Below are 11733 nucleotides of genomic sequence, written 5' to 3'. Positions count from 1 at the left end.
TTCTGCAACTTTTTGCTAATCGCGATGAGGATGAGTGATGATATGATGAAATTGGTGAAGGGACACTCACAAAGAACACTCATGAATATGGGACCCCTGCAGTGGCGGATTAAAGACGTTCTCTTGGAGGGGGTGGATACCCATTATGGTGCCTGCTTCCCCTGAACTTCCGGCACTCAGCACACTTCCCTCACAAACTACGGTCCTACCATATGTGTCAGAAAATCACTGTTGTAACTAAAACGTTAGAGGCTTAGCCGTGTGTCATGTTTTTGGTCCCCCCTCCCCTCCTTCAGGCATAGAATTTCAAGATACAAGATATAAATAACGATATTAAATTCAGCGTAAAATAATTATTTGAAAAGCTAAAATATTCTCGTGTGTGCGTGCAATGAGCAAAGTGTTTCACTGCATGTTCAACTTTTAGCCATTCCATTTGCCTGCGCTCATTGTTCAAAATGGACATGTTTATTTATCTTTGTGAGGAGCACTATTTCGCAGATACTCTTTTATTGGCTGAAGTTTCAAAAGTGCACGTTCTACAGAGGCCACAGTCAGTGGCGTGCCCAGGATTTCTGAAAGGGAGGGGTTTTGTATACTTTTTCTTGGTAGTCAGCCCTCATTTTGGCATATTTTCCTATCTTTGACGTTCTTTTTTAGGAATACTGGGAGAAAGAGGGGGTTATAACCCCCATCAACCCCCCTTTGGGCATGCCACTGGCCACAGTTACAAACTGAGGAAAATCAAATAAGCAGTGAATAAACTTGGAAAAGTAGTGTAATAGTCGTGTTCCAGGATGAAAGTTGTGATGTCTTGAATGGTCTCCAGTCTTGTGTTCGGAGGCATGCCAGGGGGGTGGGGGGTGATGGGAGTCATAACCCCCCTTTGTTCTGGTATTTCTAAAAAGAACGTACACCCCCTTTCAAAAATCCTGGGCATGCCACTGTTTGGGATATCTTCCATTGTGTAGTGTATGAATGTATTCGGTGTACGAGATAAGAAATAATATCGCTGGTACACTTTTGAAGTTCGTTTTTTTATAAATCGAGGAACACCGCAGGACAAAGAATCGATTTTGTTGTTCAAAGCCCGCAAAGTCTATTCTATCTTGCGGCGTCCTGCTGCATGTTACCTTTAGTACAAACCTGTGTTACTTAAGTGATATATTATTGTTGATATATTATTGTTTTCTCCAATTTCATCTTTATTTAACTGTATAACAAATAAGAAAGGAATACTGATTTTAAATTTTAAAAGAAGCTGGATGGGGGTACGTGGTCCCAAAGCTTGAAGCACAGCTTGCACCTCAGACTTTCATAGAACTGCATAAAATACAACAGTGTTTGCTGAGCACACCAATGATCTTCCCCTTCAAGCCTTCAATTCGTCCTTGCAGCAAGCTACAAGATTGATAGTTGTAGTTCGCCTAATTTTTTTCATCATCACCCTAGAGGCATTGGGGTACATGTCAACTGCTCTCTCTCCCTGCCCTGGGTACCAGGCCCGTACCCAGGATTTTTTTGAGTAAGGGGACTGATCCATGTTTATATATATGTATATACAGTGATGGTTATTTGGGGGACCTTGAGGCAGTTGCCCCCAACTTTTTTTTTGCCACTTTTGCACCCAGTACTATGCCTTTTAATGTTTGTCTAGCAGGTATCCTCATAGATTCAAAACTAAATTTCGATAATCACATATCAACCATCACAAAAAAGGCAATGCGTATGCTAGGCCTACTTTACAGATTCACCGAAATCAATAACCCGAAAGCACTTTCCATTTTCTTCAAAACATTTGTGTCCCCCATTCTAGAATATTGTTCACCAATCTGGAACATGGCTGCCCATTCTCATACCTCCAAGATCGACAGTGTTCTCAGTTTTTCCTCTCCATCGTTTGATATAGAGTGCCTGCCCTGAGACACCTGCTTGTAAATCTGCACTCCAGAAACTCGTAGATACGTTGCAGATATGAAGTTACTATACAAGATCATAAATGGAAACTTAAGATGCAGTATTCCACTCCACGAACTCTCACTCAGAGTGCCTAGACATAAAACACAGAGCAAGGAAACTTTCCACACTACAACTCCCAGGCTCTCACTCATACAATAATCACTATTCCATAGGCTACCGAATCAGTTCAATATCATCTCAAACCAAATAGATTTTTCACTTCATATTAATTTTTTATGATACATAAGTAAGTACGGTACATAAGTACATAAGTAATGCTTTTGTGAATCTGATCTGTTTACCTTGGTACTGTTTTGGCTTGATTATTTTATGTTATCCTTTTTTTGTGTTTTTAATCTTAGTCTATTGTTTTACTGTTGTTTCCTTCTGGTTTAAAATGGCTTTTGCTGTACTGAAAATTTCAATAAATAAATAAGAGAAAAGAACTCTCCTTGTCTCCCTCCCCTTCCCCAGTTTTGACACCCAATTGCGGATACTGGTCAGAAGTATTCGCATAGTTCTTAATTTCGAAAATTAAGAATGTTTACAAATTTCCTTGATTTTCTTATACTAGAACCATTGAACAGCCACGATAATTCTGTGTTTAGAAAATAATATATTTATAAATTTAATTATACACATTACCAATTATTATTACAATAAAGGATTCCAATTGTGAGTTAACCCATGCTATGGTTAACCCAAAAAAAAGATAGAGAGATTTTCACCTGGTAGCCAGTAGCAAAGATTGGGTGCCAAAACTAGGGGGGGGGGGGGGGGCAAGGACAATTTACTTTCTCTTAGTAGACAAGTTTGAGTGTTTGTGTTATGTTCACTTTTATGCACAGATAGGATAGACTAATTGGGACTGGACCTCAGTTTAAAATGGGATTCGAACCTCTATAAGTGCCTCTACCGGGTCTGGGTAGACAAGTGCAGGAGCAAAAGTGGAAATAATAAGGGGGGGGGGGCACCCTCCAATCGAAGCCACTGCTGGTAGCCTTGCATCAATGGTTATAAAACTAAAAGTACCCAATATCGCAGACTGCAAACTTTTGGAGAATGCCTCTCTACACAACAAAGACATTCATTCATGCAAGGACAAAATTGAAATTTTTACAAGTTTGAAAAATTGTCGATATTTTCGTAGCTTTTTATAGTTTCACATTTAAAAATTTCATGGCTCAAGGGGGGGCATAGCCCCTCCCCTGGTTACGGGCTTGCTGGGTGACTGCCATTCTGCAGTGACTGCGCACAAAAAAGGTAGTGTCTGCTGCCACGTTCTTTTTCTGCTGGAACCTCAAAAAAGATGCGCGTGGCCATGGACGTCCGCAGGATTTTTTCCAAGGAGGGGCAAGGAAGGTATTTTTTCCAGGGGGGGCAAACGAAGGAAAATTTTCCCCAAAAATAGTGTTTTTCCCTAAAAAAAAACATTGCTTAAATTTGAATTTATGGTGTTCATGCAATAATTAACACACATTATTGTGGCTAAAATGAAATTATATTTGTGAATTACATATTTTTTGGTTGACTTTCATTTTCCAGGGGGGGCACGGCCCCACCTTGCCCCCCTTCCGGACGCCCATGCGCGTGGCAGCAGACTCGGTCTTTGTCTTATCGTGATTTCATCATGCTATGTATGCAATTACGTATGTAACACATACTGTGAAGTTGTAGCGATTGCTTTCACAAAAATGTTTTCAGATTATGTCCCTTAGCATTCTTCTAATAATAAAGGCCGAGTCTGCTGCCACGCACGTGTCAGCAGTGAGAATAAGCGTCAAATTTGCTCCTGCCACGTAATTCGTCTGCTAAGAGGATGTTACAAATCTTAAGAACAGATTAAGACGAGAGAAATGCAAGTTTATGATTAGTGGGAATTAATGTACAGGTAATTTAGAACCCTTTTCTTTACAAAGCATTTAGCGATATTATCTTAATGCTAACGGTACCTAACCTAACTACGAGAGCAGTTAGGTTTATTATTTGAAGAATGCTAAGGGACCTAATCTTAAAACATTTTTGTGAAAGTAATCGCTACAACTTCACAGTATGTGTTACAGACGTAATTGCATATATAGCATGATGAAATCACGATAAAACAAAGACCGAGTCTACTGCCACGCGCATCTTTTTTGAGGTTCCAGCAGAAAAAGAACGTGGCAGCAGACACTGCCAATAATAAACCTAAATGCTCTCGTAGTTAGGTTAGGTTATGTTAGCATTAAAATAATATCGCTAAATGCTTTCTAAAGAAAAAGGTTGTAAATTACCTGTACATTCATTCCCACTAATCATAAACTTGCATTTCTCTCGTCTCAATCTGTTCTTAAGTTTTGTAACATCCTCTTAGCAGACGAATTACGTGGCAGGAGCAAATTTGAAGCTTATTCTTACTGCTGACACGTGCGTGGCAGCAGACTCGGCCACGAAAAAAATGAGTGAGGAGGCAGAGGTGACGGGAAAATTTTCTAAATCCTCTGTGAAGGGGCGGTCACCTCACGACTCCTTTGATCCACCCTAGTAATATTATGTTAGTCCTTAACCTAAAGTTTATTTCGTGCTTATCTTTCGCCCCCTCCCCTTGTTTCGTCATTCTTACCTTTGCTCGTCCCTGTCTTTCGTCGCCCCCTATCATTCGTCGCCCCCTATCATTCGTCGCCTCCTATCTTTCTCGCCCCCCCCCCAATCCATCATCATTCTTATCTTTTTCACTCCCCGTCTCTCGTTGCCCCTTTATCATTCGTGGCGTCCTGTCTTTCGTCACCCCTATCTTTCGTCTTATCTTTGTTCGTCCCCTATCTCCAGTCGCCCTCATCCGTCGTCATTCTTATGTATGTTCGCCCTCTGTCTCTCGTTGGCCCTATCTTTAGTTATTCTTATTTTCGTTCGCACCCTGTCTCTCGTGCCCCTCCTTATCATTCGTCGCCTCCTATCTTCTGTCGTTATTATCTCTGTTCGCCCCTTATCATTCGTTGCCTTCTATCTTTCGTCATTCTTATCTTTGTTCGCCCCGTGTCTTTCGTCGTCGCCTTATCATTCGTCGCCCCTATTTTTCATATTCTTACATATCATTGTTCGGCGCCCTGTCTCTCGTCGCCCCCATCCTTCACCATTCTTATCTTTGTTCGCACCCTGTTTCTAATCGCCCCTCGAGTAGTGGGGCGCCCTCTGCGTCCCCATTTATTTTGCTCTAGTATGTTACTTAATTGACTCTATGTGTGTTACATTTAATTCCAACTGTATAAATTATTTATCAATATATGAAAAAAGAAAATAGGTCGTCGCTGGAAGTTGCCCACAACGCCCCCTCAAGGGCCTCGGAATGGCGATCGCCTTCTCCGCCCCCCTTTAATCCGCCCTGGACCCCTGGCGTTGTAGTGTGCTTACTTAACCTCTCCGCCACGGAGGTTGGCCGTATTTTAATTACATATTTACACAACATAATGCGCCATGTGTAACTTTATATTGAGGATCTGAATATCACATACTGTTTATAATACTTATTCCATTCTATGCTTATTCCCACAATCCTTTATTAAGTTTAATATCTTCATGCATGCTCTCTCTCTCTCTCCCTCCAAAGTCTGGAGAGGGGAGGGATTTTTTTTCTGATTCCGGTAACGACTTTTCAGGATCCCACACACAACTGGCGTACGCAGAAGGGTGCTGAAGGGGCTACATTCTATTCCGAAATTTTGAGAAAATCAAAATTTTCAAATAAAAGCAGTGAAAAACTCGAGAAAGAACCAAAGTGGCAAATGCAAAGCCTCCTTAAAATACCCTACGTTGCCATTTTAAGAGAGGAAAATTCTAAAAATACGAAATATCGTATTGTGTATACATGCAACCCAACCGTTACAATCCCAGTCCTGTCCCTCCCGAAAGAAAATCCTTCATACGCCAGTGGCGCACACCACTAATGGATTCGGAAAGAAACGAAAGAGGATAGTTTACATTTACTTAGTCATTAAGTATGTATCTATGATATAAAATTAATATTTTCGCAAAAAAGAATGGATTTATTTAGTTTTTCTTGTTTTCTGAGGAGTTAAAATGTTCGTCCCTTTGGTGTTTGACTTGACTTGTGTTGTAGAATCCCCAGTTCGATTTTATGGTTTCCCTATGATGAAATAATACAAAATGTAGCTGGCAAAACTGCAATGTACTATTAAATCATATGAAGCCTTGAATGGAATTACGATATTTTACAATATGGCACCATATTCTAGATTTCATACGATTTTTTAACCTTTAGAATTCATGTGAAATTATCGGAAGGAAACCCATAAAGGAAAAATGAATAGAAACATAATTATCATATGTTGACTTTTCCTTTCCACGTTGACTTTCGTTGTAGAGGAGGACAAAGATGGTGTCGGTGGTTGTCGCGTTTCTCGCATAATGAATTCGTCCTTTTGTTGCGAACTGTGCGGTGCCTTTGAAAATCTACTCCGTTGTTCTAGGTGTAGAAGTGCATATTACTGCTCCAAGGAACACCAGAAACAGCACTGGAAAGAGCACAAGGTGTTTTGTGGAAAGGAGCAACGTGACAACTCGCTAAAAACTTCTGATCAGTCTGTGAATGCAAAACTTGGAGCTAGTTGTGCGATTCAAGAAACAAGGTCAAATGAGATTTCTGCAAATGATAAATCAAATGTGAAATTTTCAGAAAAAACTTCAAAAATTGCCAGTTGGAACACTAGTCCTATTACGTCAGAAGGAAGCTCTGAAACCGAAATTCTTAGCGCTAGAACAGAAATTTTAAGTCCGACCCTGGATTTTCGGGACGGTAGTGGAAGTGGTAGTGCTTCTCCCAATACAGAACAGTTGGATTCGTATTCTTTGGAAACCACAAGAAATATGCCAACTCAAGACACGTCACTTCGTGGTTTAATAATGCCTCCAAATAGTACAAATGGAACGAAAGATGTAGGTGACAACACAAGTACCTTTTTTAATGACAATTCCCTGCCGCCATTTCTTCACAGGAAAAAGTGCGATCAACAGTGGATAATTGAAGAAATGTGTAGAAATGTCATCAAAGATATGAACGATTATGGTGTGTGTGTTGTAGACAATTTTTTAGGTCCAGAACAAGGAATAGCTGTTCTAGAAGAAGTCATAGCCATGTATCATTCAGGTGTTTTCAAAGATGGACAGTTGGTTAGTAATAAAGTTAAAAATGACTTAAAGACAATACGAGGCGATCAAATTACGTGGATAGATGGCAAAGAAAGTTCCTGTAAAAATATTGGCATGCTTATTAGCAGAGTGGATGCCATTATAATGACAGCTAACAAAATGCAAAATAATGGGAAGATGGGGGACTATACAATCAATGGAAGGACAAAGGTAAGAATATTTTGTAGTGTATTTGTATGCATTTGAAAACATTGCTAGTCTAGTTAAACAATATTTTTTACAGACTTACCAATGTGGATAACTACATATAGTTTGCATTTGAAGTGCTCTTAAAATATAGAATGTTCTGGAATGACAGTTGCTTACGTGAATATGTATTGTTTATTTTATTACGGCTTTATTTAATGTTTGATAATTTTCTAGACCAGGGTATGGAAATCAACTATTTCAAAGAGAGAGCCTTTTCAGTAACTTCCGATTGTTTTACGATTATTTTTTTTCAAATTCTCCTAGCAGAAAGACTAATTATCGTAGAATTTTGGAATTCATTGTCACACAAAATTTGAATCTTCCTTGAAGTAACGAGCACTGCTTGGATTCCAAAAAAAAAAAAAAAAAAAAGGGTAAATATGCGATAACGCCCGGACACCTTTCACTCATTTATTTCCTTAATTTACCACTGGTACTTACCTATTTTGCCTTGCGGAACATTCTTTAAGGTGAAGTTATGCCTTTTTCCATAAAATACTGTCAACTTTTCATATTACGATTGAATATTTGTCTTACTTGTTCCGCTTCTGTAATAGACAATATGGCATGCACTCGTAATGGATCATCGTGCGTCATGACGCGCCAGCTTGTGTTTTGTCGATTTTCAGTGTGCAAGCAGTGTTTCAAACCTTCATGACGGAAAATTACGTACTATTTCGATTTTTTTTTCATGTTTACCTCCACAAACCATGCACGTTAGCCCCACAAACCATTGACGTTAGCCCCAAAAACCATCCACGGATAGCCCCACAAACCATTCACACAAGGTTAGGTTAGGCCTGTTAGGTTAGGTTCCATTAGCACTCATTTCACCCCTAAATTCATCGAAAAAAGAAAGCGTGGCAAACATAGATAAAAATAGAAATTTTCGTAAAAAGAAGGCACGTTTGGAAACACTGCAGAGATCACGTGACTTTTAATGCTCTTGCCAGCTGCACGCACACAATGGAAACAACGGCATAATGTGGCAGGCAATGCCAATTTCTTACGTAAAAAGTGATTAATTCTTGTTCGGCAGCATTAAACTACGAAGTTTTTACTTTCCGTGAAAGAAAATACCTCCAAGAACGTCCAGAATGCTAAAGAAACTCATTTCAGTAAGTTCTTTCTCCTGTAAATGTGAAGAAATCCGTCCGGGCGATATTGCATATTTACCAAAAAAAGAAGTTATTTATGTTGAAAAAAAACTTAAAAATTACCTTACGCAAGCATGCGTGCTTCTCATTGACAAGATATTCTCCGTTGACAAGCGGCATTAAATATCGTAGACTAGTGGGAATGAATGTAGAAGTAAATCGGAACCTTAGTAGAATGCATGGTAACAGTCTGTTATAGGGAAAACACTTTTCTTCAATTTTACAGGATAAAGTTCTTACAGAACTGAGTTTATGTAGACTTTTGAAAAGTCGTGGAAGTGTTTTCTCCCTCCGTTCAATTTATTCGGCCGGTAAATCATGTATTTTTCAACATTAATGTGTCTCCGATGCACAAAAGCTCTTGCCTCCATTACCTTCGACTATGTGAACCAAATGTACCGTGCGTTCGATGACGTAATCCCCAGTCAGTGTTTCCGACGCCATTTTTTCCCCCAGAACTTGACAATTTTAACTATGTTTGCCTAACCTAACGGAACCTAACCTTGCTGTGCATGGTTCGTGGGGCTATTTATGAATGGTTTCTGGGGCTATCCGTGCATGGTTCGTGGGGCTATTTATAAATGTTGTGTGGGGCTATGCGTGCATGGTTCGTGGGGTTTTGGAATCTGGAAAAAATACAAAATCTGTAACACGAAAGTAAGATTTTTTTCGGTTAACAAGGTTGGAAACACTGCATACCCACAGATGATAGACAACACTAGTCAAGATTTGCCCGCCATATTGCGTGTAACGGAAGCGAAAAGGCAACGAACAATAAATACTCGTAATGTGAAAAATTACAATTATTTCAGTGAAAAAAGCAAAATCCCACCTTAAATAATGTTTTGCAATGCATAATAGGTAAGTACGAATGTAAAAAATGACTAAATGGACGAGTGAAATGTGTTTTCCCTATAACAGACTGGTATCGAATGCATTTAGGGGCTTTATTTTAATACTAAGAGAACCAAACCTCACCTGCCTAACCTAACCACAAAAACATATATTGAACAAAATCTTAAGTAATAGTTAAAACTCAACAGTATGTGTTAACAGACTAAAATCGAACTACGTAAAAATTGCATTCGTAGCATGATAAAATTGCAATAAAACAAAAGGAACTTGGGCCACTTTTTGTGTGTGTGTGTTTACAATTACTGCACTTGTTCATATTCTGTTGATGCTTTTTAATACTGTCACCCACAAAGTTACATGTAGCCTATTTGCCAAATGTTTTTTCCATCCACATTTTAAGTGACTGATTTGTATTGTTGAAGGTCATCTGCTCTGTTGGCATTCTTGTTGTTAGTTTAAATTTTTACACATACACCCTCGGGTTTCTGGAAGTTTTTTACATCACATAGATTAGTTGTTCTGAAGTTGATATCAGAAGGTTGTATAGTGCGCTAACGTATAATTGTGGAGTTGTTAAGGGGTTAGAATGTATCCTGAAACTGTTTTCATATAACAGGACTGTAAATATGAACATTTTTGTATCATTTCATCAATTGCCACTTCATCTTAACAGAAATCACTACTATTGAACTGCATGTGAAGCAAATCACACTGACATTACATAGTGTACGAATGAGTGGAAAGATAGTTTGTCATATGGAAGAAAATTGCTGTTCATGGCAAATTGTTTCAGATGTGCTTGCGTAAGGAAATGTATAAAAAGTAAAAAATAATATCACCAGAAATTCTGTCTTGCAAGAAAGGCAGAATTTATAAAAAGAAAATATTCCCACATTGTTAAGTGTTTTTCTAGAGGATGAAATGTTCTTGTTGAAAAAAATAGTTGCCAATACAGAGGACTAATGATTGACAATGCAATGAACGCAAACTAATTGGTACTGAGAGTATGCCATTGTTTGTATAATTTTCAATGCATATCATGAAGTTGTTATTCATCGCCTTTGTTGTGCTTTAAGTAGTGAAGTTGAAATACATGATGACCCAAAAATGTACTTTATTAAATTAATAACAATTGAGATGAAATTAGCACAAACCATCTGATGTTTCATAATATCTTGACTTCTGAGAAATGATTGTTCCTGCCTGAAGGGTGGGGCATGTGCCCAATGGGTGAGCAGTTCATCCTCTTCTTGGGCCAACAAGAGAAAAACGTATAAATAAAGGCTCTTTTATCCTAAATATTTTCATTTTTGTGTGGATTTTAGAAGCATATTAAATGGTGCTTGTACCCCCTACTCCCCACTCATAGTTTTCTGGTTGATTTGATTGATTGATTTGGTATATTTTCATACACATTTTTGTGCCACTTTTGGCTAATCGTGAAGACGGGGAAGGGGGATAGTATGATGAAACTGATTACGAGATACTCACAAAAGACACTCGTGTCCAAGTCAGGATTTTAACCTGGGACCTTTGACATCGTAGCATGTTGTACAAACCACTCCACAATGGAGGTGGGCATTTCTTTGTGGTGGTGCCATCACTATTACTCATACAAATGTCATCTCAACACTCAGTACTTCTAGTTTCTATAACAAATGGTGCCATTGTTGGCCAAATTAAATCTGTGGTGATCAGTTAACAGCTTGAGTTATGTTTCTGAGAATATTTTATGAAATGTTTAGCTTCTTGAAAAAGCCAAAATCAAGGCTTCGGATAGTTATGTACTAAAAAACTTTAAATATGCTCTTAAAATGCTCGAAATATGCTCTTTAAATGATCAAAATATGCATTTGAAATTTTAAAAATTTACATCGAACTCCGAAAATTTAGCCATAGCTTGTAACTACTTATTAATTCCACTGTTTACATAAGTAAAAATATATGGTTTGGCTTACCTTATTGACAATTGAACATATTTTACATATGGTTTTTGTATAGGGCTATGTATTTTTGTCATAAGTCCACTAACTGTTTCTGACTTCACTGAACGTCACGATTAGCAGAAGGTGGAATTTTACCAGCTCTCTCTCATTCTACTCAGCATGAAAGGTTACTATTGCACTTAATAACTACGCATTGTTTCAGATGCTCAAAAGTAAACTTATGCTTGTTATCCATGAGAATACTTTTATACTCTGAAAACACTCTCTCCACATCACAAGAAACAATAGGCGCATGTTGTAATTTCAACAAATTGGAAATGTACAGTTCACTTGGAATACCGTCCACATTTTGTTTCACTTCATGAATAGAACAAATGTCCTTTAGGAGTTTGTAGCCAGAATTCTTCGCAAACACATACCGA

The 11733-nt window shown here is 38.4% G+C and overlaps 1 protein-coding gene across 1 annotated transcript; it reads left to right on the top strand.

The window, feature by feature from the left end:
- The first annotated feature begins 6363 nt into the window (after positions 1-6363).
- LOC145985573 (egl nine homolog 1-like) lies at positions 6364-11387 on the top strand. Its single transcript, XM_083119643.1, has 2 exons — positions 6364-7314; positions 11367-11387. The coding sequence occupies exons 1-2, from the start codon at positions 6364-6366 to the stop codon at positions 11385-11387; spliced, it is 972 nt and encodes a 323-aa protein (XP_082975769.1).
- Positions 11388-11733: the final 346 nt, after the last annotated feature.

Source organism: Lepisma saccharinum, chromosome 3 (genome assembly GCF_977018435.1).
Source record: "Lepisma saccharinum chromosome 3, izLepSacc3.1, whole genome shotgun sequence".
In the NCBI taxonomy this organism is placed as follows: Eukaryota; Metazoa; Arthropoda; class Insecta; order Zygentoma; family Lepismatidae; genus Lepisma; species Lepisma saccharinum.
This window is presented reverse-complemented; position numbering and strand designations above follow the sequence as displayed.

What these genes read in the sequence shown, in the direction of transcription:
- LOC145985573 (XM_083119643.1), top strand. Translation starts at nt 6,364, where the DNA reads ATGAATTCGTCCTTTTGTTGCGAACTGTGCGGTGCCTTTGAAAATCTA. An exon ending in CAATCAATGGAAGGACAAAG is followed by an intron (nt 7,315 to 11,366) that starts GTAAGAATATTT and finishes GTTTTTGTATAG; the next exon opens with GGCTATGTATTTTTGTCATA.